Genomic DNA, 27,984 nt, shown 5'->3' on the forward strand with positions numbered 1-27,984 from the left:
GTGGGCGGGGCTTGAACCTTGACAAAGATAATCACACACGTTTTTGTTCTCATTCAAAATCGTCCTTGTTTCACCATCGCCAAAGAGCGCACGTGGGACTGTGTGATGAGCAGATCTGGTTGGGCAGCATAGCATTGCGGGAACAGTTGCGAGACTCGTGTATCAATATTCGAAAAGTAAACAACGATTAGCAGTATAAAAGCGCCAGATGGATACGGATGTAGTCTTATTAGTACGACTTCCTTAACCTAAGGAAACAAGAGTTCAGAAATAGCTTGGGTTACCCGCTAGACACCGCGTCCTTTTCGCTATATCGTCTGCTTTCGGATCAGTCGAGCAATCCGGTCGATTTAGCGCTGGATTTTCACATTTTTTCCTCTCCGTATCTTGCAGAATAACTTTATTTCAGCCATGGAGGGAGTTACTATGGGTAATCTAATGGATATCTTTGTGTGTACCAGTGTCGCGATTAATTTTTCAGTGTTTTGCTACTTTTTCATCTTCGCTCTAGCGGATTTATTCGTGAAAACCTGCCACTCGCCAACATCTCGAATGTACTTGGCCCATAAACATTGCACGGAGTTCATGCGGAATTTGTAAGTTCATGCACAATCTTTAACATAATTTGAGGAGAAAAGAAGAAGATGACTTGTTCCTTTAGTGTTACAAGACGGAAACCCACCTGTTATAACTTCTGCCTAAGTAAATAATGGTTTCCAAATACGAACAGATGTTTAAATTTGATCTTTGTCGCATCAATTCATTATACATGCATCAGGGTGATGTACAGTTCTTACAATAGTTAACACGCTATATTCAAACTGGTCCATATTATTCATGTTATTTCTTCGGTCTTTCATCGGTCTATATTTGGTTGCTATTTCATCAGATTATTTAAATCAGTTGGCTATTTGGATTTGATAGTTTGAGTTTCTTCAGATCTTTCTATCCTCAGAGTAACATTTTTATATAACCCTCTTGAAATATATACGGCCTGCTATAGAGCATGCACCAATCATAATATCGGTCTAGTATAATGATTATCATTAACCTATTCCAAACTAACAAAGAATACACTATATGATATATCTAGAAGTGCTTCAAAAATGAAAGGTTCATTAAGCACGCATTGAAAAAAAAAAGCTTACCGTCAGCTGTCCGGCTCATCGTCTACATGGTCTATGTCATGACTTGTTTATAATATCCAGCTTCATACATGTATATGTTAACATGAAGGCAACACGGAACATATTCAGAGTTAATAACGTCTCAAATCTTTTAATCTGTCTACCAGACAGAGTTGTGAATACAGAAACGGAAGCCGTTCATTGCTCGGTATGTGTCCGCAAAAACCTAGAAGTCTATTTGTTATTGTGAGACAATATGCGGTTGTTGTTTATTTATTTTCTCATCCGGCAATTATTATTGTTTAGTCACACGAGACTGAACTATTAAGAAATGTTTGATATTTCAAATGTGTGTTTTATTATTAAAATGATGACTGATAATCATAACTTAAATATATTACTTTAGTTATCATGAACTCCGAAAATATGGCAATTTTAATTACAAATATACTGTATAATCAGATCATTATACAGTACAATCTATAATTATCTTCTGATGCCATTCATTTGATTCTTTTTTTTTTTTGGGGGGGGGTTATTGTTTATTAACCGATATATTTTGTTTAAGTTATTATGTAGTGATTTTATTCGTTTATCTATAAATTCGTTAACCATAACGTCATTTATTAATGTATTTATTCAATTCCTCCATTTATCTAATATACCTATATTCATAATTCCATTCAAAACTTAATTGATAAAAACATAAGAGAGATACTTTAAAAGTGGATATGACTATAGAAATGTGACTAGGGTGATAACGTAAACAGTAGAATAATAGAAAATGTAGAAAGAATGTTGCTAAAGAGGAACCCAACTCATCTTGCTTGTACAGAATAAAACAAATCTGAGCAGTATAGATTAGTATATTGGTGAATGTTTGAACAAAACCAGACAAAGACGAGTAATTGATTTATTGTTCGAATTTGTAATTATGGGAAATTTGACTGACTGCAAGTAAGTAATAAACACATGTTTTATAGGGACAATTCCTCAATCTTACCCAATTTACAAAATTGCTATTTTTTCAAAAGTTTTACCAAAAACAATTTGTCGTATATGAGGGACTATCAAACTATTCTATATAGTACTGTTATATTGTCTGATATATCATATTCACGTGACAAGTGGGAGAGTTATTCATATCAACCGATTGTTTATTTCTGATCATGGAAATAGCCACGATAACCTCTGAAATCTAATTTTCAATTATCAATATTTTAATTCCATGTCGGATATCCTTATTTTTTTCATATTTTCTACTTTCATGCAAGTCTTTTTAATTGCCAAGTTTGGTGTTCCCTTTAACTTAGTTTGGATCATGATATTATACGAGGTTATAAGCTATACATACACACACACACAATTTGAGGACTGAATTATTATCAGAGATTATTTTTAAGGAAAACAAATTAAGAGTAATCTATTAGTTTATCTGTCGATGAGCAAGCTAGATCTATAGCTTATAAAGTATAGGATCTCGGTCAGGGTGAACGGACATTTTTAGAGAAAGGTGCGTTTTTACAATTTTTCAACCAATAATTGTAGCTCACTTCAAAACTTAATTCGTATGATAAGGACATACCAAAAATAAGGAGGTGTGCAAAACAGAGTTAACCATGTCGATGGGGAATTCCTTGTGCATGTCATATTTCACACCTCTCCATAATGAAAGATGCAAATTCCCATACCCATCACAAACATGACAAAGTTGCTGCTTGTTTTATTCAAGAATATATATTTTTACTTTCAGTAGGGCATGGTAGGGGAAATAGGTTGCAATGCTCAACATGTTTCAATTGTTACTACATGTCCAATTCATAGCCCAAATATTTAAAGACTAATGAAAACTATGTCCAATATGCTCATACATGGGTGCATTAATAAGATCCAATTTCTTAACATGGTCTGGCTTTAACAAAATAATTTTTACCATGAAAAATATTCTGCTCAAAACAAAAAAGGCAATTAATAATTCATTAATAAAAAACCTGGTGCTATGTAAAGAATGTTTAGAGTGTACGATTTAAAAAGATTGCAAACATTTCAACAAAATATTAAGATAACGATTTATTTCACCCACCCATTGGGTATGTGACTGGATGATATTTGAAAAGTCATAGAATGAAGTTGCCAATTTGCAGGATATTAAAGAGCTAATGATCAATTGATCAATCGTCATGTATAATCTGTCATGATTTTATTGAACGGAAAACATCTGTAGCATGTCTCTTTCTTTTCCCCTTGTTTTTGCCGATGTCATCCTACCCGCGGAGGATTTGGTTTTAATTCACCGTAGTTTTGTTTTGCGAAGAGGAAGTTTAACATTAATGTTGCTTTTAAAAATTCAAAGCAGGCAGAAATTATCACCGGGGGAGGGGAGAGATGGGAAAATCACGAAGCTCTACAAATATCTTTATATCTATTTTCAACACATTGGATAGACATCTGTATATATATTTTTCTAATTATTTCAGTTTCATAGTTCTGATGACAGATATTTTTCAACAAATTAAAAATCCAATATACACTGGTCTTTTGCTTTAAAAATCGTGATAAATAATCAGGTTTTTTTTTCTCGTTACGATGCTATAAGAAAAACAGACGTCTACTTTGAACAAAATAGTTTCCTATAGCTATCCATACTTCGAATATAATATATCAACACTTAGCAATAATGATCATTATCTACCTCTCAACACTTAATTTCGTTATTATCAATTCAATAAATTCTACATCCAGTAATCATAGTAATTACCCTGTCTTGTAAGCATATCTCATGACTCGTAAAAGATGCTAATCGTTAATTCAATTTCATAATATTATTTTGCTTAAAGTATACATCCAAAGAATCAAAAGTATTTTATAATGACTTTATGTGGTCATCATTGTAAAGGGGAAGTATTACTAATCAGATATATAACTTCACTTTTCAAAATAGTGATCAGAGATTGCAGAAATCAGCTCTCAAAAATGATTTATTTTCATGCCATATTTCTGCCTTCCACCGGTCCTCTTGCGAGCTCCAGCTGAGTGACGTCACACAATGAGCAGTGAGCAGCTGAGCTGACAGCAGCCCATTGGAGACGATCTTTCCAATCAGCGTTTTTTGCTCTTAGAATTGTTTATTCCTCTTAAGATTGGTCTTGTTATATAGATAAAAGTTTGAATTTACTGAACAGTGAAAAAAAGTGCACATTTAACGTATTTTGGTAACCGATATTTAGCTTAGATTTTTTTTTTTTTCAAGATCTATATGTGAATAAACAAAGCATATTTTCACGTAGAAATCACACTTGCGTCACATTAATGTTATAGTCAATATAAAGCATAGACATTCTTCTTTATGACTGAACAAAAATTATGAAATTTCATTAAGTAGCAAAGTCAGGAACCACAAAAAAAACACGGCAATATCCATCGCGAAATGACTGAAATTGCAGTTGAATTGCCGAAGCATTATTAGGAAACAGCGGCGAGCGGACTTTCTTTCATATATCTTAAAAATGCCTTCCCGTTAGGGCGATGGTCTGTGGCCAAATGCGTTGGCCATTGTTTTGTCATGTGCGAGGACCCTGGTTCGAAACTCGGATTTTTTTTTCTGGGTATTTTTTTTTTATTCCTTCCCCGTCCCTACCCATCTTTTTTTTCTCTTTTTATTTTCTTGTGAAATTCTATTCAGACCTGTATTTATCAAATCTTGCTTCTTAATTGCTGCTTTTGATTTTCAAGTTCTTGATTAGATTATTTCTACTCTTATTTGGGATGGGAGGGGTAGAGTTAAAAGTCAAGTCCACATCAACTAAAAATTATTTGAATAGAGTAATTTCCCTTGTTGTTTTTACTCAAAACAGTCATATACACAAAACAATGATATGCAAATTAGAGTTGTCACTCACATCACATTCGTTTCTATTTTTTGTGGCATTTTGTTTTTTATTCTTTGCAGATTTGACGATAGGAAACTCTTCATCTGATCACAATAGGTTATATTTACGGAACTGTTAAAATAGTAATTATATAAATTTGAATCAAAGTTTTTATGAAATTTCCTGCAATATCTTGTTATTTTTCTTTAAATTCAAATGAATTTTTGATTGCGTGGACTTCTCCTTTACTCTTAATGTAGGGAATGCATAGCAAAATTTATCCAGAAACAAAATTGTCTTAGAATATGCAAATCAGTAATTGGACACATGTTCACTTTTCTTTCATCCAGGCCACTTCCTCACATCCACCAGGCTTTCAGTCTTATAATAAAAATGATGAACCATCACACAACATTCACAGTGCTTAACAATAAACATTTCACTTCTGTTCATACATGCAATAAATATTGTGGAAAACAAATAAAAGGCGTACCCATATTCAAATACCGTTAAAGGACAAATATATTATACCTTTCGAGAAAAATCAGCACGTTAAATATCTGATAACAAAACATAATTATGGGGCACTGCAAGAAACTTATGTTCAATTGCAAATCAAGCGTAAGTCTTAAATTCAAATTCAAGCGTAATAAGGTCGAGTTGCAATCGCAATTCAACTACATGTTTAATCAAAGGACTTACCCTTGATTTGGGACGTGTGATTGAGTATAACATTTCTCGCAAAATGCCCTAGTAACATTAAAATTGTTCTTTCGTTTAAATTGTGTGTTATTATTTTTGACAAGCTGTATTCCTGTCCAAGTCAAATTTCTTAGTTCTCTCCAAAACTGTGCTCAAAATTGTTTCCAAGATTGATAAAGAAAGATTTTCTTTTGTATCATTATCAGTCCACAACTTGCAAACCGTAGGTCCTGGAAAGAGTGAAGAAAAAAATGGCTATACCCAAATCATAGTAAAAGGACATGATGGAATCTCCCAGATTGAGGTAGCAAGCAGAGACCAGAAGTCACCAGAGTCAGCAAGTGTGCAGATCTGTGTGTAGAAGAGAGAAAAAAAGAAATAGTTTAAATAATCAAATCAAAGTATGAATTTAATTATCGTGATGATTGATGACGTGCGGTGGCATGTAATTCCCGGTCAACAACAAATGATAGTAGGTTTAGACACCTGGTGCTCTACCTCAAGTGATGTTTGTGTAGGCCCCACTCCACTTCACTACCGCTACACTACCGTACATGTACGCCACACCTACCCGGGTAGGTGTGTAGCGTAGTGTAGGCTGTAGCAGTACTCCAGTAGTGAAGTGGAGACTACACGAACATCACTTGAGGTACGGTGCTCTCTGAGTCTCTGTGTCATTACAAAGATTGCATTTATCTTCATTGTTGAAGGCATTACGCATACATATATGCAGCAACACTCTAATCAGAAAGAAACACCAGACTCTAATTTTGGCCCACCCAAGGGTTCATTACATGCCGCCGCGCACAGAAAATTCAAGCCATAGAAGTCGTGGACCCAAAAAGTGAGATCCCAGCACGCGCGACCCACTAGTTAGAAATCCACTGCCAAACGCGGTTCGTGGTCAGTATACTAATACTAACCTCGCAATATACTAGTAGTATACTAATAGTAACCTCGCAATACGTGTGAGTGATTTTGGCCAGGAATCAGGGTAATCACTGCTGAAAATTTGTCTGGCTTCATGACATCGGCATCATGGTGATATAATTCTGTGTATAATAAAAACTTAAACATTCCTCTGAAACAGCAGATTTTCAGCCATGGTCCATACCACTCAGTGCTCCTAAATAATTTAATCGCCTGCCTGAGTCCTGACCAGTTTAAGAAATCTGAAGAAAAAATCTGCTGGAATTGTGCCACTCACACGTATTAAGTATACTAACCTCGCACCACGAACCGCGTTTGGCAGTGGATTTCTAACTAGTGTAGTGGGTCGCGCATGCTTAGCCTGGAGGCGTCTGGGATCTCACTTCTTAGGTCCACAACACACGACTTCTATGGCTTGATTTTTCTGTGCGTGGCGGCATGTAATGAACCCTAGGGTGGAATTGTGCAAAAACATTATTTCTAAAATAAAAACTTTTTAATTTTAATAGTAGTTATGCCAAAATGCATGATTCTAAACTTATATCAGATCTGTATCTGTCATCTGACCTGAATGCATCGTCAGAACAAGTACAGTTTCCAAACATGCTTACCTTGACTTTTGACTGGATCAAACAGCGTAGCCTGCAACATGCATCGGGAGCAAGTGAATGGGACCGTGCAGCTTGGAGTTTTTCAATAGTTAGTAGAGCAACACAACGAAGACTGTCGAGTGGACAAAATCGATCTTTCCAGTTCACAATTCAATAAAAAACGGGCAAAATAACACAGTTCTGGTTCCCTTATAGTCTGAAGTTGTCGAAAACAGAATTCGGATGTCACATTACATGAAGAAAACGGTAAATTCGGAAGATATTGAAGAGGTCAGTAAGGTGATTCAGTGTATTATGCACAGAGGGATGATGAGCTCGATGATTGTGTGACGTCATTATTCTCGACTGTTTTCACTGCGTGAACTGTCGGTCTGGGGGCGGCTGGGGGGCTGAGAAGGGTCTCTAATAATTTCATTTCTTGCATTTCCACGACATCAATAAGACTTTTTAGTGACATATTTGTGTATAAAAAGACAAGACCTTTCCATTCATATATAATTTGTCTATAATCATCACTTTCGTGAATTTTCTTTGGATGTATACTTTAACATGTAAATATTTCACCATGCTCATGATGCTTTAACTAATGTAGTCAGAATCTTTTTCATTTTATTTATCAAAGTTTATGTTCGAGACCGGATTGATGTCAGTCTATACTTGAGCAAAGCGAGGTCATTCATGCCGTAACCCACGCGTCTATCCTCTAGTCTACTTTCCTGTTATGTTCTTCGAGTAAAGAACCACTGGCCATGCTGGGGCGGAGAGGGGGGGGGGGCAGTAGGCACATCCCCCTTTTTGCACCAAAATATCACCCCAAGACGTGTAAGAAGTCCCTCTCCCTTTGAAGTGAAAAATGTTTTTAATCTGCACCCCATTCCCCTTTTTCTTTCGTAATTCTTGCTATGTGATTGTTTTCGAGTTTCATATTTTTATAAATCTTGGCTCCTCCCCTGTGAATGCATGACAGAGACTAATCCAAGACTAGACACCCAAACAATATTAGTCTTATAACTTTATGAAAATATATTTAATTTAATACAGAGTCATTTATCTACTTTTTTTTTCCACATGAGAAGCAAGGTAATGAATGATTCGCTAACTACCCCCCCCCCCCCACATATTATATTACAGATTATACACAAATATATTAAAAATAAAGTAAAAAAAAAAAATTATTGCAGACTTACAAATTGAAATTGGTATAAGGCGTATTTTGATTCATACCTGCATGAGCATCAATACATAAAACCTAACAACCGTTCAACGAAGTGTTTTTTAAATGATTTTGTTTTTCCTCTAACCAATGCGCAAAATTTTTACTGACCAACATCATCTCCAATTACCTTTTGAATCTGAGCTATGATTTTGCCAGTGAGATTGTACTGAAATAGCAAAACTATTTCTCATTGAATTTGCTGATACGAATTCTAGATATGATTTAAAATTATTGCCAAAATTGATATGTGCTATTAAGTAGTCTTTATATTCAGATGTATAATTGTTTCTATGGGCATATGGCATGTAGGGAGGGTATGAAAAATGATAACAAATACATTGGAATATATGTTATAAATGAGGGGAAAAACATTATAGGATGAATACAGGAAATGTTTGTTTCTGTTTTGAATACTTCGTATCATAACGGAAATCTGACAATTTTTATGGCCGCCCAAATGCCGTCTCTGGCATGAAAACACATTGAAACATTAAGCTGCACGTATTTCGGAGTAGATTGAACTGTCTTTATCAATTCAATTGACAGTGCTTTGGGAAATCTTGAATGGCATGTCTCTTTCAAAAAAAATTTGAAATAATTCGATTGTCATGATCATTGATGACCAATCGGTTATGTTTATGTAGTGCTGTCATGGATATATTACACTTTGCAGTTATTATAGTTAACAATGTTTCGTATTTAAACATATTAAAGGTCCTGTCCTATTTGAACAAGTACAGAATAATCAGATATCGGAACTAAAATATGGAAGTATGACGACACCTATATAATGTCATAATCTAATTCTCAAAAAATAATCTGTGTTTTTTTTTTTCATTTTTGAACTAAGGAATAATTTTCACCATCGATTCTTGCACAAAAACAAAATCATATTCATTCTAATTCTTAAATCTTTCAAAAATCTGTCTAAAGTACACCAACCGTGCATTTCTTAAACATGAAAATGTAACGCTCAGTATGCTGCTCAAATTAATTTGAATAAAAATTATTGCATTTTTTTATACAAGATCTCTTTATATCAGAAGAAGACTTCTCGAGCAAGGAAAGGGCCTAATTTGCTAGGATATTTGTCTGTATGGCTTTCTGATATGCTATCTCTTCATTAGTTTTCCAATGGTCATTTTTCAATGGAAAAAAAATACTTGAAGAATGTTATGAATATTCTCGAACGGATAATTGTAATGTTCGTAAAAAAATTAACTGATGGGAATAATTGACGGTCACTACACTTTAATTTGTCAGATTCAGTAGCGTACGCAGGGCATTGCAGGTGGTGGTTATAGGTGTTCAACCCCCCCCCTTGAATTTTTTTGATACCCAAAACCCCCCTAAAAAAATGTTAAGACCTTTTTTTCTTCTTTTATTTGCTTTTCATTTTTTCGAGATACGAAACGAGCGTGAAATTTGTGGTGAAGGCCTTTTTTTATTTATTTTTTCTTGGCAATTTTTGTTGGGGTACGGATTGAACTAAAATTGGTGGTTAAGACCTTTTTTTTTGGGGGGGGGGGGTGTCAACATTTCATTCAGCTTGAACCCCCCTTAAAAATTCTTTCGTACGCCACTCGTCAGATTGGAATGCTAGATTATACTCTAATATGATTTAATCTTTACCAAGCCTTACCATGTTTACGCCTCTGATTTAAGACCAGTTCGAAAATGTTCAGGGATTTTTTGTTCTATATGTGTATTCTTTTTTATTACTGTCGTATGCAACAATATGTCTATTATGCTTTCATAGAGGTTAGGGTCCTTTCATAGAGGTTAGGGTCCTTGGAAAAGGGGGTGATGTTTTATAAAATGTCGAATATAAATATGGACGAGAAACGACTAAATATAGACCAGGAACAATCAGTATTTCTAGATCGAGATATCGTGTTATCGTCATACATTGTACGTTGTTTATAAACTGGCGTTGGCGTTCATACATTCATAGATTTTACAGAAAGTGCCTTCCCGAAAAGGTCGTATTTTATTTAGGGTACATGCAGGATCACTCTTTAATCGATTGACGATCTGTTCTAATGCTTTTCAATAGATTTTATGTGGACTTAACAAAATAGTTTATGAACTATTTCTTATGTAACCTGTGTACATTAGAAAGAGATCGCCCAGTTCCAGTTTTGTGGACAGATGAATTAAAAAATACATCGAAATCTTTGAATACCTTCCCGAGACGCCCCAATTGAATTGATGATTTGATAACGGGTGAACAAGCGCATTTTAAAGTAAAGTTCCAACACAAGAGCAATAATAGTGATAACACTCTACTTTGATAAAATAGTTAAATTGAACACGTATCGTATAAAGCTGTGGTAAACACGGTAAAGGTTTAATAATAGATACACAGGTAAATTTTACAGATTTCCTGATTTGAAATCAGAAAGTAAAATATACAGTTTTATTTGACAAACTCTTATACACTAACACATTCAAATCTGTATTGTAAAAGAAGAAAAAAGAATTAATACCAACTGATCGATGGAAATTTTTTTAATAACATGTGAAGTAAAATTACGTATTCATTTGTTCATTATTTCATCTTTTATTGGATAACAGATACACTGTTACTGTTTTCCTACACGGTCCTGTATTGACATTAGAAAAAATACAACAACATATAGGGAAATGCATTAAAAGTAAGAAAAAAACACCGAGTGATATGAGTAAAATAAAATACTGAATTTCACATATTTTAAGTAGAAATCAATAACATGATAAACATTAATAAAGAAAACAAAAACAACAACAAACAACCGAGCCTATACAGCAATAGTGATAATCTGATTTGATGGCACAACAGAAATTGACTGGAGGATTCACTGTCATTTGATAATGTTATAAGTGATGGGGGATTAATAAGTTGCAGAGCGTATCGATTTGGTTTCGAACCCAGGACCTCGGGGTTTGTTTTTACGAGACCACTGCTCCACGCATCAATATACCGAGGGGCTATCAATCATATTCATAACCCAAAATATCAGGACTTCGGAAAGTCGTGTTTCGTTCCCCCAAGCATGTTAAACATCGGATTAACACACAACCTTAAAATACCACATAAAACTCCTGGCTCACAGCTATGAATTTTCATAACGAGGTAAATTAGCAGAGCGGGGATAACTAATCCGGCCCATACACTTGTGGTTTATATGCTGACGTGGGGATTTCCACTTCGGCAGGATGCTAATTTTTATTTCTCCTTCTCTTTCCCCCTCATGACAGATGATATAATTCTTTGAGGTCTCACAGGCTTCCAGGGGTATTGGATCGATATCAATAAGACCCCCCCCCCCCCCCGCCGCTCACCGCCCTTACTCATTTTACTAGCATCACTCTACTGCAAGCGTTGTTGGTGTGAAACTACCTAGTCGAACCCACCCATGCAGAAGAAGTTCATTTTTAATTTGTCCCGTGAGTCTCACTTTTATGGGTGCAATCCTAACCCAATAGGATGCATCTAAAAGATTTAGAGTCAGCAGAGGGGTAATATTGTACCCCATTGATGTATCATCTTTAACCTTTCGAAAGTTCCAAGGTTTCGAAGGTTCAAAGTCAAAAGCTGTGATACCGCGGCACACCTTAAATCGTTACATCTTTCACATCTGCAAAGTTGAACTTCTAGTTTTAATCCATCTTATCATTAATATTATTTTGTCACATGCAGTAAAAACGTTTCTCTACAATTGGTATTTAAATGTCACATTTGTATTCTACATGTTCTAAAATACTAACAGGACAAAGTCTGCATTAATTACCTATGCAACTTATTTCTTTCTGAGCCTGGTTGAAAACATCCATCTTTCTGGGTTTTTTTTTTTTTTTTTTTTTGGGGGGGGTAATATTTTGGGGGTTTGGGGTTTGTTTCAAGTATAGTTTCCTAAGTGTATATGTGCTATTAGCACTTTGTCATCACAACGCATTTTAATTATGCACTTTCATGATCTTATGGCACATGTTTAAAAGGTTCAGTCCAATCTAAGAATATGCTGATTTTTGCAGGAGTCCTTCGTTTCAAAACACTATGGGGGCACTTTTGAATACAAATGAACAGAGAATATACAAATGGCTCAAGATTAACACACAATCGCACATGATTTCGAACAATATATACGAATACGAATATAAAGATGGAACTTATAAAAGGATGCAAATGTTTAAAATGAATATAATAATAGGAGTAAAGATGGACGGTTTACATAAGTAAGAGTACATACTAAAGTATTTAATAATATTATAATTCTGATTTTTGTTGGCCATCTTGTCAGTTCTCGTAATATGTATACACTGCAAAAACTCAGGTGTTGATTTAACACACCAGAGAAGTATCAAACCCTTGCCGTTTTAATACTAATTGGTGTTGTATAAACACCTATCTGGTGTTAGGTCGAAAACAAAGTGGTGTTATCTAAAACCTCTCTGGTGTGGATATAGATTCCGTGCTGGTGTTAAATAAACACCGGTGTTTTTGCAGTGTATATTTTAATATTTTCCATACATCAAAACCTATTCTTGAGTTGAAACGACCCGTTTTATGCAACCATCCTATCTCTTATTCATGTCCGACATCGGAATAGAAACAAATATTGATCATGTTGATGGGTCGTTGTTGCACAGCTAGCCATGCATTTGTAACCAATAATTACTGAAAATTATTCCTTAAAGGTCAAGTCCACCCCAGGAAAATTCTGACTTGAATAAATAGAGAAAAATCAAACTAGCATAGTACTGAAAATATCATCAAAATCGGATGTAAAATAAGAAAGTTATGACATTTTAAAGTTTCCTTATTTTTCACAAAACAGTGATATGCACAACTAGGTGAGTCAGTCGATGATGTCCATCACTCACTTTTTCTTTTGTTTTTTATTGTTTGAATTATACAATATTTCATTTTTTATAGATTTGACGATAAGGACCAACTTGACTGAACCATATAGTATTAAACAATGCTAATTCCACATGTTCAGGGAGGAATTGATCGTTGTATCACTTGACAATGAGGAGAAAATTAGAATATTTCATATTCCATATAATAAAATATAAAAGAAATAGTGATTGGATGACGTCATAGTCTCCTCATTTGCATACCAGCCAGGATGTGCATATAACTGTTTTGTGGAATTAAGCGAAACTTTAAGATGTCATAACTTTCTTATTTTACATCCGATTTTGATGAAATTTTCAGTGTTACGCTTGTTGGATTATTCTCTTTTTATTTAAATCAACTTTTTTGGGGGGTGGACTTGTCCTTTAAAATAACTTTAGCACCAATGCACGTCAATTGGAAATCGGCCAGCGTATATTTCCACCGATGTCCGAGGGAGCATTTCACGATGCATCTTGACTAGATTTTTCTTAGCCAATCAGATACAAGGATTTCAGTAGCTTATAACACTTGACAGTGAAAATCATTGAGTATTTGTTTAATAAAATCCTCATGTAAAATGTTCGTCAGAAGAGTCTGCTGATATAAGAGGCTACTTCGATCATCTTTTGAAAATAAGAATTGAATGAACACATACATAGTAATATTCATTTTTCTGGAAAGACCTCATCCGCTCGTGAATGATATCCCAGAAAAAAATATTGTGAGAGTTTTGAGGCAAATAATTGTATATATTTTTAAAATATTTATTTAAATTATTGTAATTTCTAATTTCAATCACTGGTCTTTATTCTAGAACTTATAATGAGATCACAATTTCAAAACAGTACCACCGTAAACGAAAATCTCCATAATCAAGCTCATTGATCATGGATACATTTCACCTTGCTGTATCTTTGTCAAACATTAGAAAATAAATTTATGGACAAACAAAACCAAGAAGAAAATAATTTTCAACTTTGTCCAGATTTTTATTATGTACAATGTTTCAACAACACCCAACAGTTTCAAACATCGAAACCTATAAGATGTAGGGGTAAATGCCACCCTGTACTGGAAAGAAAAAGATGATTGGTGAAGATAAAGACATGTTTTCCCTCTGATTGCGCCTAAAGGAGCCATGACCGTGACGCTTCATACACTCCCTATTCCTGGCTTTCCCCTTCATCGCATGCAGCAGGCGTCTCCACGGAGGTAAATTCCATTTCATTTCCCGCCAATTACAAGTTGGTCATGTGACATGAGAAAGCGGCTTACCGATGAAAGATCACTTAACTTTCTAGATGAAGTTCATTAAAGATGGAAGAATGCAGGGAGGTATTCGTGTGTTTGAATGTGAATGTTGTATGTTACTTGATAAATAGCATTTTTGGTAAATTCATCAATCATCGCAAACTGATTTATATTTTCCCATGAAGGTAAATGCCGTTCGCTTATCAGTCGCATTCAATTTTGATTTTTATTTATTTATCTATTTATTCCTTAAACAGGATAACAAGATCAGGACACTGTTTAATTAAAAATGTTTTGGAATTAATCCAACGAATGCAGTGTCAAATAAATTTTGAAAGGAAAAAAATATTTTGGAGTTATGGTTATAAAAAGAAATCATAAATTTTAACATGTTAATAAAATTCTCTTAGCACATTTATAAATCTGTTACGTCAGCGATTGACATTGTTTTGAAACATACACATTTTGGAAATTTAAAATGTCACCTCCTTGACATTTTGCGATTCTTTTTAGGATGATTTTTTTTTTCATTCCCAGAACCATCCCTGACATTTTATTGGTGTATTTTCAACCAAAAATAAAACAGGTCGACAAGATGTTCTTGAATTTCAAGATTACACATTGCACATGACTTCGAGTTTGTGTACATCTTGATTGTTTCTGTCTGATATATTTTTGACAATGATGAATTGCAGCGCAACGAGGGCAAAAGATAACATGTCCTTTATTTCAATAACATAAACAAAATATGATAAACCAATGATGAATTGATCGAAAGGTTTGATTAGGTTATCTCGTTGACGCTTTTAGAAATCACACTTTTATGATTTCCCGCCTTGAATTCTATTTTCTGTCCTCCAACATCGTGTATAGGCCTATGGCATTATTATGATAATGACTTTATGACATCAAGGACCTTTACGGGAATTTGGGCGTTTTCCGATCCACCTTTTTACCCCTGAAGTCATTCCCACTTATATTTAGGCATTATTTTCGGTCTGGCTTGGTGTTTATTTTGGGGAGCCCTTGCTTGGTGGGGGAAAGCACATCAAAGCCCCCTTGTCCATACACATGTACACGGACATTCACAAAAAGACACACATGGCCCATGATTCACCGCTCCTGACGTACGTCGCATGTATCATTTATGTTATCATACACCACCTTGCTCAAGAACTCACGATGCCTGTCGTATGATAACAGTGTATGAATTTGCAAACACAATAGTTAAACACCTACGTACGAACTTGAGTCACCCAGAGGTGGCATGAATATACCACTTTTTCAGGAAATATCACTGACTGCATATAAGTAGTGTTCTGTTTACGTACTTGTCATTCGAAATCAATCGAATCATTGATAGGATGGTGTATTTTTATTTACAAAGCAATGGAAGCGGAAACAATTAAAATGATTGTTGTTAGGGTTATTTACATGGTTATGTCCTCGGTTTTTTTTTAATCTTAAACTGATTCACGCCTCTTCCATGACTAATCCAGTGGACTTTAGCGCCTTCATGTCATAAAAACCACGGTAGACTAATACCTCGATATATCCGATAGCGCAACCGATACCGTTATGTTGCAACTTGTCACCTGCCCTCTGAACTAAATTGAAAACGAACTTAATGCGTTAAACATTTTTATTGTGTATACTTTCAATTCACAATTTCAGATTAACACGGAAACTCTTGCGAAACAGGAGCGTGCGAAATAAACAATTTATTTATATTCAAGATCTGTTCGATCTAGCCGATTCCTCTAAAAAAAATCATTCAGTACTTTGAAAATAATGAGTTGTTACGCCTTATTCATATATTAACAGCAAACTTTGGCATTGATTTGCACAAAGAGCAGATAGTATGAAACATGATGAAATTCGAACAAACGTTCTGCACAATTCAAGTGGGACAAATATTTTTGGTGTGTTCTATTTCCTTTAAAACGATACCTGCATTTGATATATATGGCCCCTCTTTTCCGAGTTCAAGGTATTTTCATCTCTTGATACAGATAAATGAAATGAAGAAAAAACTCAGGATTTATTTCATTTGCAATGATGATGCTCGTTATCAGCAAACAGCTGCAATATCCTTATGAGAATTTCAAATTAAAATATAGGGCATTTACCTTGGCCTATGTTGGATGGGGAATGACGAATAAAACAAATAAATATACATTCCATTCAGGTGACAAAAGAGCATTGGACAAGTTGAATCATTAACATCTCATCACCTGATCTTTACTTTGTCTTCCCCATTAAAAGGCAAGATGCCAGGGTACAAATAATGTCAAGGTAGCGCATCTTTGACCTCCATGGCCCGTATTCTGAAATTTGGTTTAACTAAGACCACCATGGTCATGATGGTCTAACTATAAAAAAATGCCAAAATTATAAGAAACTCATGAATATGTCAAGAGTTTTGATTATTTCTTATCTTTTCATTCCTCACTGATGCATAATGTTGGTCAAATGAGCTGTTTAATTAAACTTGTAGTGCCATCGATTTGTTTCACAATATTATTGGTTATCCATAATCATTCCACATCTTTAGACCAGAGTTTGAATTTAATCCGAGTTCAGAATACGAGTCTTTGAGTTAATACCGGTTTCACGATCCTTTTATAATTTTTTTTATCATTCTTCACGCGTGCCTTATGGGTAATAGAGTTTGGCTAGCTGGTAACCATAGTAACCGGGAGAGAGAAGGGATGGGATCAAATCGGTAACACGCCTACATCTACATACATGTAGGTTAAGGAATTTATTAAAGCCCCCCCCCCCCCCCACCCCTTCCCCATAATCTTTCTGTTTGACCCTATATCAGCCGCCCTAACCATCTCTTATCGCCAAACTTCAAATTTTACTATCGCAATCGAAGAGATTTTCTATAAAGGCCTATAAAGTGGAATTTTTAGACATTCACATTCAATTCGAGAATGGAATTAAATTCATATTTTTCGGATACTTGGGGGTTAATTAGGTATGGCACTGAACCATGCATATATTTTTCGCTACTCCAACATTGTCGACTTACATCGAGATTTTCGACATGAAACCATATCAAAATTGATAAAGCACCCTGACTCATAACAACACACAAATAAGGGCAGGGTTCTTAATGAAGTATACCATACGGTCAAGGAAATAGTGGGTGTTTCGAAACAATGGGGCTCCATTCGTAAATACAATATTCTGCTTTTAAAATTTGACCTGTCATAACCCCAAAATCTGATAAAAAATAGATTTCGGCATATTATTAAGAAAATAATATAAAGAGTATTTTACTTTTTCCCTTCTTTTCTTTTCTTTTCTTTTCTTGGGTCTTGGTCGGGGGGATGGGGAATTACCGTCAGCCGCCCCCCCCCCTTGCATCTGAAAGAGCTCCGCGCCTGCAGCCAGCCATATAATCATGACAACCACGACTATCATCATGATCATAATATAGATTTGATACTATACAGCCCTCGCAAGTGTAGACGATGTTTATTGACCAGTTAGCATGATGAGTATATACACACAAATTATCCACTTCCCCTAATGATTAATGATTAATTATATCTGAATGATGAATGAATTTATGTCCTGGTTAATCAAAACAAGGTGAACGGACGTCTGTATCTAGAGTCTTTGAGATCAAATCATTATTAGCAGAGACGGGTCACTATATTCAAAGCATTTTTTTTTCAAGTCAACAACCATTAGGCATAAAAAACAATTACAAGAAACTGTCAAAAGTACAAAGGGTATTTAGTCAAAGTAAAAAAAAATCGGACACTATGTATCAAAATAAACTTACATAAACTGAAAAAGACGATTATAGTAACTCTACAAAATGTCCAAAAGTACAAAAATAGCGATTCGAACCAGATTTGGGGTAATTATGGGCGGTTCGTGTAAAAAACAGTTTGATTATAAAGTCCTCGCTCGAAACTAATTATAACTCGAAATTTACTAACTAATCCGTTGTCTTTGAATGGCTTCCGTAATGAAGGTAATTACAGACAATGTCAGACATCGTTGATTTCCTGTTGATAATAACTTTGTAAAAGTAAAAATGCTAATCAAACTTTCCTATTCATAAAGTATCCACAATGTAGGGCTACAGTTGGACGTACACACATGGCGCATCGTTATTCGACTGCAATATTTTCGTTTTTCTATTAACGGCAACTAGAGATTTCGCAGCGCCATGCGGAACGCTTTCGAGAACATAGAGAATGTATTTTCAAATCATGAAAACAAGCAACCAAGAAGTCCTTGTCGAAAATTGGTGAATCAAACAGCAGTTTCGTCCTGAACAAAAGACTTGCGATTTTTCAATACGCTCCAAAACTTAGGATGAACTGATGTTACGGTTCACCAATCTTCGACAAAGACACTATTTGACGGGCATTTTCAATATATTTACCGTGTTCTAAAATATGTTCTTGGTAGCGATGCGAAAACTCGCAAGTGCATCGAATATGCAAAACGGGCGTTCTAAATGCCAACTCCGCAAAATTTGCCGGTTACCTTGCTTCTCCATCTATACTAGGCGATCTAAGCCCCCCCCCTCCCCTTAAAAAAAGCAATGGTATATAGCAGCATAAGATGATTATTTGATACATCGTTGCGCCATTTTGTTTTAGATTTGGTTCAACCCGGTACGTCACTGACGGAATGTGCCAAATAAAACGATAAGCCGTACGCTTGAATATAATGTTATATGCATTTTATAACCTGATAGGAATGCTTAATAACAACAGGAAGTTTTGCTCAACGACGCACGTCAGATTGAAGAACACAGTAAATGTATTGAAAATCCCCGTCAAATGACAAACAGCTGGGAGGTCTTTGTCTAAGATTGGTGAATTGGAACAGCAATTTTGTCCTTAAGATTCGGAGCTGACGAAAAATGCATATATGTCGTTTTTCCAGAGTCTAGGACGAAACCAATTTTCGACAAAGACTTATTAGTTGTTCAATGTCATGAAGTGCATTTGACAATACATTTTCTATGTTCTTGAATTCGTCATGCGCCGTGGAAGCGAAACGAGTTTGGCCCGATAAGCTTGTTCATTTTGACGTCATCAACCCCTACTATATATGCACATCGACTTTAAACAGATTTAGGCCAACACTGAAACTAGTACCGAAATACTCCCTCGTACACTTTTCCCAATATCAATCAACACACTTCAATTAATTGCGCTCTTCTGATAGAATTCGTGGTTTATTCTTAGCATTTTCATAATTAGTGATTTAGATGCGGACAAGGCGAATATTGAGAAATCCAGGTGCGTCGAAAAAAAAATTGATCGGGAGCAATTAATGTATCACACTGCATGCAAGGATTAGCATTAAGTAAAAGTCAAGCGCTTCATTCGTCGCGTCTCGTGTTTCCATGTATCAATTTAAATCATAAATGCTGGTAGTGGTACCTAACCGTTATCGTATACATTAAAAAACACATTTCATGATGCATTTTACTTAAGTTTGAGCTACCCGTCTTTATGTTTAAGGTACTAGTATGACCTGAGCGAAGTTTATGTTACATTTTAGGCAACCCCCCCCCCCGACATAACATCTGAGAACCGCTCGATTCAGTGCAACACGATTGTAGTCTGCTGTGTAAACCCTTCACTCGAGTTAAGGGTCTGAATGTGCAGCCTACTCATGCCCTGTGTACTGAAGGCACTCTCGCTCAGGAAAAGCAAGTTTTGTCTTCGTGTGGAGACACACTTGCTGATCAAAGTTTCAATCAGGGTCTGTGCCTGCAGACTAACGCGATTGTATCATAAGAATACCGGCAAACAGGTGGATCAAGGAGTTTAAAAGTATATGGTCAAATTACTCTCTATGATTTCTTAACACAAAGTCTCTGAATCTTAAAAGAGTGGAAAGGGCAGCTTTGCTTTGACCAAAATTAGTAGTCCTCTGGCAAGCAGAGGGACGGGCAAGATTCCTGCATATCATTCTTCCTTAAAAAAGGAGGGGGGGGGATGTTATCTTGCCAAACATGGGCACTTAAAGAGGTTAATGCACATATCTGTTTAAGCTTGGGCATGGGTCGAGAAAGTCCCGACTGAAGTCAGCCCCTGCCCCGAAGTCAGATTTACGATGGTTTTAAAAAATTAACTCTTGGTGCCAATATCAACACGGCCTTCAGAGTAAAATCATATCGTGTGAACACGGTTTGTATGAGCTTTATTGAAAGGACTGTCAGTAATAGGCGCGATGTGTTTTAACGTGAATATCCTGAAACCCAGACTAGTCGGCGTCATGACCATGTCCTACGTAATATTCCCCACGTGACATCATTATAAATATAATGATCATGGCAAATATCAGGGAAATTAACAAGACTTGGACGCAAGGAGTAAAGCCTCCTTTGGGAAATGGTTCAATATGGGGAAACCCCCGGACCGCCCCTCCCTCCTTCACCCCCCCCCTCTCTCTCTCTCTCTCTCACTTACCCCCCCCCCCCCTAAGTTCTCTCTCGCTCTCTTATATTCTCTCAAAATATTGCACAGGTGTAATGGTGTACTAAACCATTGGACATTAGGTCAGTTCTGATCCTTTAATCAAACCATCAGAAAAAAAAATGTCCTGAATTTTGGTTTGAAAATTACGATCATTTAATCTCTATTGAAAAAAGAGGGATGTATACTGAATGCATGTTATTTTGTCAAATGTTGTGGTATTAATGTTGCATAGATTAGAAAGAAATCATTCATCATTATAGTGGGTATTATGTCATGTTAGAGTATTAGACTACATAACACCATGTGGCATCTGGCGCTCTTTGATATAATTGTGGCATACCGGCTTCAATAATTGTAAAGACATATAAGTCACACTTTTATGTCTCGCATAAATCTTATTTCAGGTTCAACTACATGCATTAGGGTAACTATGACAACTAATATGTGGCACGTGGATTGCTGATGCGCTCATCTCTATTCAAGTTAGATGCGTAAGAACTAAACAGTAAACGCAAGCGCCCGTCAGTTACACTCTTTGCAGGGATTTGAAAATAAATCCAGGTGGACTGTAGTTATGGATCAATCGAATTCGGGATTAATTTTTAATCTAAAGATTCATTTTTAAATCTCAAAGGATTCAAATTCGAATCCCGTGAGAATTGAAAATAATCTTCTAGGATTGAAAGTAAATCCCAAATTCGATTGATCCCTAACTACAATCCACAGATTCTACATATTCTAAATCCCTGTAATATAGAGTGTGATGGCGTTGTTATGATCGGTCAGTTTTGAGTCGGTTTCGTTAGTGTGACTGAGGTATTCAGTTTGCCTGGCAATATTAAAGGGATGCTCCAGGCTGAAAATAATTTGATTTGAACACATTAAGAAAAATCAGACAGGCAAAACACTGAAAATTTGATCAAAATCGGACGAGGAATAACAAAGTTATGGCATTTTAAAGATTTGCATTATTCCGGTGAAACAGTTCTAAGCATGTCTTTATGAATATTCAATGAGCAAACTGGTGATGTCATATCCCCACTTGTTCATTTGTATTTTACTATTAGGTTTATTCATTTTTTTTCCTTCAAGAACCAAACATATTTGAATAACAACTGATTAAGTGCATTCTGTATTTATTGCTGTATCTTGTTTCATTACAAGGGAAACATATCATTCAGACTTTTTAGTAAAAATAAAAAAAATCATGATTTCATGTAATAACATGAGAAAAGGGAAAGTGGGGATATGGCATCATCAGCCAATCTAATGAATATTCATGAGGACGTGTATATAACTGCTTTTACAATATATTGCTAAATTTGTAATTTTGTGAATTTACTCTATTTATTTAGATATAAATATTTTCAGCCCGTAGCATCCCTTTAATGAACGATTGCTGAGGTTAATCTGTTAATAGTATAGCGGTTGTTTGGTATTACACTAGCATGACTCGGGCGTTTCCTATATTCCCTTTAGTGTTTTGATGGGAAAACCGTGCCTCTCACCGGTTACAGGATAAAGCAATTTTCCAACGCCTCAAGCTTTATTTCTAATATGACAATTGAAATGTTGCAGATTATTATGTTTTCATTGGTTAAATGGCACGTTGTTAGAGACTTTCTTTTGATAATTTTTCCCCGAACAAATCGCAATCGTTAATGGTTCTTTTTTTTTAGAGAGAACGGCGTCTTAACGCATATGTACTCTGACATTCAGAATCTGACTACCAATTTTTATCCACTGTCCGTTAGCCCCCCCCCCCCTCCCTCTCTCCCTTCTCTCTTTCATCCTTCTGCCTTCTCATTTTCTTCTCTTCTCTCTCATCATAAATTTCAAACTTTGTAATAAATTTTATAAATCTAGACTTGTATAATTTTGTAATAATTCGATCTAATCATATTTCGTTTTGTTATGTCTTTATTTTAAAATAATATTATTGCTATTATGTTTGAATGTATGAATATATTATGGTGGCCCCTCTTCATGAGCCTTCATTTACTTCTCCGGAGTCTCCGAGCCATCTGTGTATTTTTTGTGGGAGGGTGTTACTTTGTAAATCTTTTATCTTGTTTTGTTAATGGATGTTAGATTAACTGAATGAATTGAATGTCTGATTATATTAAATACCAAATGAAAATAAAAAACTAAACAATGGGGTCACCCTTCATTTCCGAACAAGAGCCTACAATTAGGACAGTGTCCATTTTTTAATATAGACGAGCCGATTTTTTTTTAATGGGCATACATATAATAATATAAAGCACATCCTCTATGGCAGTTGGTGTCACAACTCACCGATTAGATTAGATTACCCTTTCCGTTAATAGCAATTTCAAACTGCAATCTATTAATTGTCAAGTGAATAATAATGATAATAATAATAATAATTTGAACATGGACATAACTTGACACAAAATATTACAATATGATTATACCAAGGATTCAATTGTGGAAATTATTTTTCCAATGCTAGGAAACTAACTGTAGCTATAATGATTTCAATCAAACCGTCACCAAACATACTGCATTTATGGTCATTTACGCTCTATACGATCATTTTTGTACAATAATCTTCTAGAATTTTTTTTTTAAGAAGATTATTCTTATAAAGTTAAGATTGTTTTAATGTGTTGCTGTTGTTATTACTTTTATTTTGTGATAGTTGTCACAATTTTCTTAATTCCTGATTATTTTTATTGAATAAAACATACAATTAAAATAATAATAAACCCTCAAACATAAAAGGTTTAGTAACATTCACTCTCAATTTTTTTTTTCTTTCAATCTTTACAGTTACCTTGAGAGTGTCTTCTATTCTGCCCAAGGTATTGCAGCCATCATCATAACATTGATCTGTCACGAGAAGGTTCTTTCCTTCGAGACCCAGTTACCTCGTCCCGCCCAATTCCTCCTCGCCGCATCCTTGGGATTCCATGTCGTGGCCTTCTTCAGAGTGACATTTCTCGGAAATAGCTGCATCGTGAAATACACCATCATGTTGATGCAGTTCATGGTGATCCTGACAATTGTGGCAGTTCTTATTACCAAGGAGGATGCTCCGATGGGCATGATCTTGCTGGTGAGCGAGACGGACATGCTGTTTGCTAACGTTGGAAAGCTTCACAAGGTCATTCGTCTCAAGGGCACCAGGAGGTACCGTGTCATCATATACGTTGGAGCCTTTGCGACCGTCCTGTCCCGAGCTCTCATTCCTCTTGGATACCTTGCAATGGCTCTTCTGGAGGGAAGTCCCTTGAAGATGTCAATCTCAGCGACGACGGTGTTCTTCGTCGGGCTTGTCGCATGTGGAGCCATCAATACATGGAGGATCAATTCAGCTATAGCTCGCATTTGCCGGAAGGAAGAGAGGATCATCGAGGTGGTTCCTTACGCCAGCATGTCCGACGAGCGGGGAAACAGCTCAGGACCTAAACCAGACGAAATGGCTTCGTCCATCAGTTCCAACATCGAAATGCCACCATCCTACAACGAGGTCTTTGCTGCTGAAGATGCCACCGCGACTGCTGCTCCGGCTGCCTCAGAAGACCTAACTGCCTCGGGTCTCACATTTACAAATCCAATGGCAGATGGCTTTATAAATGATACCCTAATACATGTTGCTCTAGCTGCAGGAAACAGTGATACCTCAGACATGACGACCTTTTCAACTTACGGTTTAAGTGCTTCAGACTTTGACAGGCAAAGAGATTCGGTCATGACCACAGACACTGAACTAAGCTCTCTAGCATGAACAATGTGTGAAAAAGCCCATTATTTATTTATTGTTGTATCGTGAAAGAGGAGTACGCATTAGAAGGAACTATCTTGCAATATTTGACCAGCATGGGAAATTCGCTTTCTGACTACGAAAGTTATGAATATGTTCATTTCGTACTGCTAGCTGTGGGAGATTTGAAGAGTATCATCATGGATCATGCAAACGCATGAATGTTTAACGGAAATACGGTATTGACTGGATACAGGATCAATCGTTTCAATCTTTTCTTACAAATCTTTCAATATAAACCAGTACTGAAATGTGTAGCTTTTTTATTATTAGACGAATCTTTCCTGACCCAGCTTTAATGCTTTCAGTTTGTCGGTTTCAAATAACCTATAATCAGATTTATAATTTGATTTGATTTCAACAGATTGGATCTTATTTGTCAAACCTGCTCCGGTTTAGACCATGGCTACTGAAGACATGCGCACAAAAGACAAACAAAGTGATAGAATTAGAAATTAAGGCAATGTTATCAAGAGCTAACAGATGAAAGCTACAAAGCTTTATCACACCGAACGAAGCGTTTCAGGGAAAACATGATGGATACTGTGTAAAACATAATAACGTGTCAAGATAGAATTTCTTGGAGAATTTCTTGAGAATTCTTGAATATTCATCAATAAGAAAGGACATCTAAGTGGAGCTAAAAACAGGATAACTGAAATGTTGCTGCCCCCTATGAAGTATGCAAACATAGCAAATGAAACTAGGTATAATATACATGTATATCTCTTTCCCTCTAGAAATCACACAGTGCCTTACATTGTGTTTACATAGTTTAGGATGATTTCACACTGTGCTCCACAATGTGAACACACTGTGTAACATGTGAAACATACCGTGTTCCACACTGAACACACAATTCTCCACACTGTTAACACACGGGAGAACACACTGTGGAACATACTGTGGAATACACTGTGAAGCACACTGTTTGACAAAACTGTGGAACATACTGTGGAATACTCTGTGGAACACTGAAACACACTGTGAACATGCTATGAACATACTGTGCTCCACACTGTGAACATACTGTGCTCCACATTAACATACTGTGGTCCACACTATGAGCACATTGTTCTACACACTGTGAACACACGGGAGAACACACCGTGGAACATACTGTGAAATACACTGTGGAGCACACTGTGTGACAAACTGTGGAATACTCTGTAGAAAATACCGTTAGATACACTGTGGAACACTGAAACACACTGTGAACATATTGGGGAACACGCTGTGTAACATACTATCATCCACTGTGAATATTATGTGCTCCACACTGTGAACATACTGTGCTCAACACTGAACATACTATGCTCCACACTGCGTACACACTGTGTAACATACTGTTCACCACACTGTGTAACATGCTGTGTTCCACAATGTGAACATATTCTGCTCCACACTGTGAACACACTGTGGAATTTACTGAGGGATACTGTATTCTCTCCAGCAGGTATTTGGATTCTAATAATAGAATCAAATTATGTTTTACTAAACATGAAAGGATTGTTATTGTATCATTATTATTAACAAACATAATTATGCAATGTATTATATTAAGCACTTGTATCTCTTCTACTCTGAAAAATTGATACGAGAACTGAGGCTGGCCTTAAAACAAATGTACTATAAGAAGATCACCAAACCTTTCAATTTCTGAATGGCGGAATCTCTATTGTATTGTTTATATATGTTTATTATGTAGCACGATTTCGGTTTTAGTATGCTTTTAGTGTAACTTGCATGGTGATTACAATGCAATTTCTGTTTGATAACCTCATTGTATGAGGAGATCAACCGTCATTATTTGGGAAATATATGTGACTTTTTCAAGAAAAGTAGTGAATTTTAGAAAGAGGAGCAGTCGCCCCTGGCGCCAATATCAGAAGGTGTAATGATGAAAAGCAAAATCTTTTTTTTTTTTGTAATCCAATTGAAATACATAATTATCAGATATATTCAAATTAAAAAGAAACATGGAGTATGTGTGTATCACCGGCTCCCTAGTAACGAGCCTGGGAACCGCTCCATCGAAAATTTTGTCTGATAATTTATCAGGTCTGTCAGCTTTCTTTGGTTTTGATTGGTTAAGAAGCATGGTTCCTATGGTTACTGTCGGATAAAAATGTCTGACAAGAAATTTCATAAGACGCTTTCCCATGACTGCAGGATTGCGTATACTGTTTTGTAAAAAATAAAAAGAATATAGGCGAATCATAAAATATCAATTTGTTTAATGTTATTTGACTTCCGATTTACATGCATATTTTATTGGATTTTTCAGTGTTACACTTGTTGGTTTTTCATTCAAATTATGTCTGTGTTACTGTGTAGGCTTCACCTTTCAGTTTTACATCATAGGAATCGACTAAAAACTTATTGTATTCTTCTTTTCTTAACTTGTTGAAGTTTCTCTTTCAGTTTATTTACCATTTTATCATTCGTTGGTATAACGAATTCATTACCTTTTCCAGATGATATGTTTTAATACGCCATTTATATTTTTCCTGATAATTATTTAAGATGCAGTTTCTTGCTTTTGCTATTTAAGGTCTTCATTCATTTTATTAACAGTTTTCTCAATATTACGTTAGGTATTTAAAACTCAATCTATCTTACTCAGATAGAATATTCCACCGAAAATTTTATCAAATTGTTTTCAATTTTCATATACAGTTTATACTATGAAGGTATTTCCTTTTTTATTTCTTTGTACCATTTTAGAACAGATAAGAGATTCAGTATCATTGGAGCGAGAATCCTTTTGTATGAAAAGTTCCTGTAGAGGATTCTGTATAATTTATTTTAACTGTTCTCTTCATTCTGTCGGAAATGATATACATGCATGCACCAAACATCACTAAAAACAGCAATCAGAAGATATGCCCTTATACTTTCTCTTAATCCCTCCCACATCCTTCCTCCACCCCCATCTCCCCCTCAAGATATGTCCATCTATCTATTTCTCTATCTGTCCCCCTTTCATATATGTGTATATACACGGTCGACAGCCCTCTTTAACAAGCAAGCATCTTACCCTCCCCCTCCACCACCACATATTCAGATCTTTGCCATGTTTGCCTTCAAGTTTATTACACTTATGATGTTTGATAATAAAATTGATTGAAACATA

At 35.7% G+C, this 27,984-nt stretch overlaps 1 protein-coding gene across 1 annotated transcript; it reads left to right on the forward strand.

The window, feature by feature from the left end:
* The first annotated feature begins 33 nt into the window (after window positions 1–33).
* On the forward strand, window positions 34–27,984 carry LOC135157712 (uncharacterized). Its single transcript, XM_064114384.1, has 2 exons — window positions 34–596; window positions 23,855–27,984. The coding sequence occupies exons 1-2, from the start codon at window positions 412–414 to the stop codon at window positions 24,810–24,812; spliced, it is 1,143 nt and encodes a 380-aa protein (XP_063970454.1). The 5' UTR covers window positions 34–411; the 3' UTR covers window positions 24,813–27,984.

Source organism: Lytechinus pictus, unplaced genomic scaffold (genome assembly GCF_037042905.1).
Source record: "Lytechinus pictus isolate F3 Inbred unplaced genomic scaffold, Lp3.0 scaffold_19, whole genome shotgun sequence".
Classification (NCBI taxonomy): domain Eukaryota; kingdom Metazoa; phylum Echinodermata; class Echinoidea; order Temnopleuroida; family Toxopneustidae; genus Lytechinus; species Lytechinus pictus.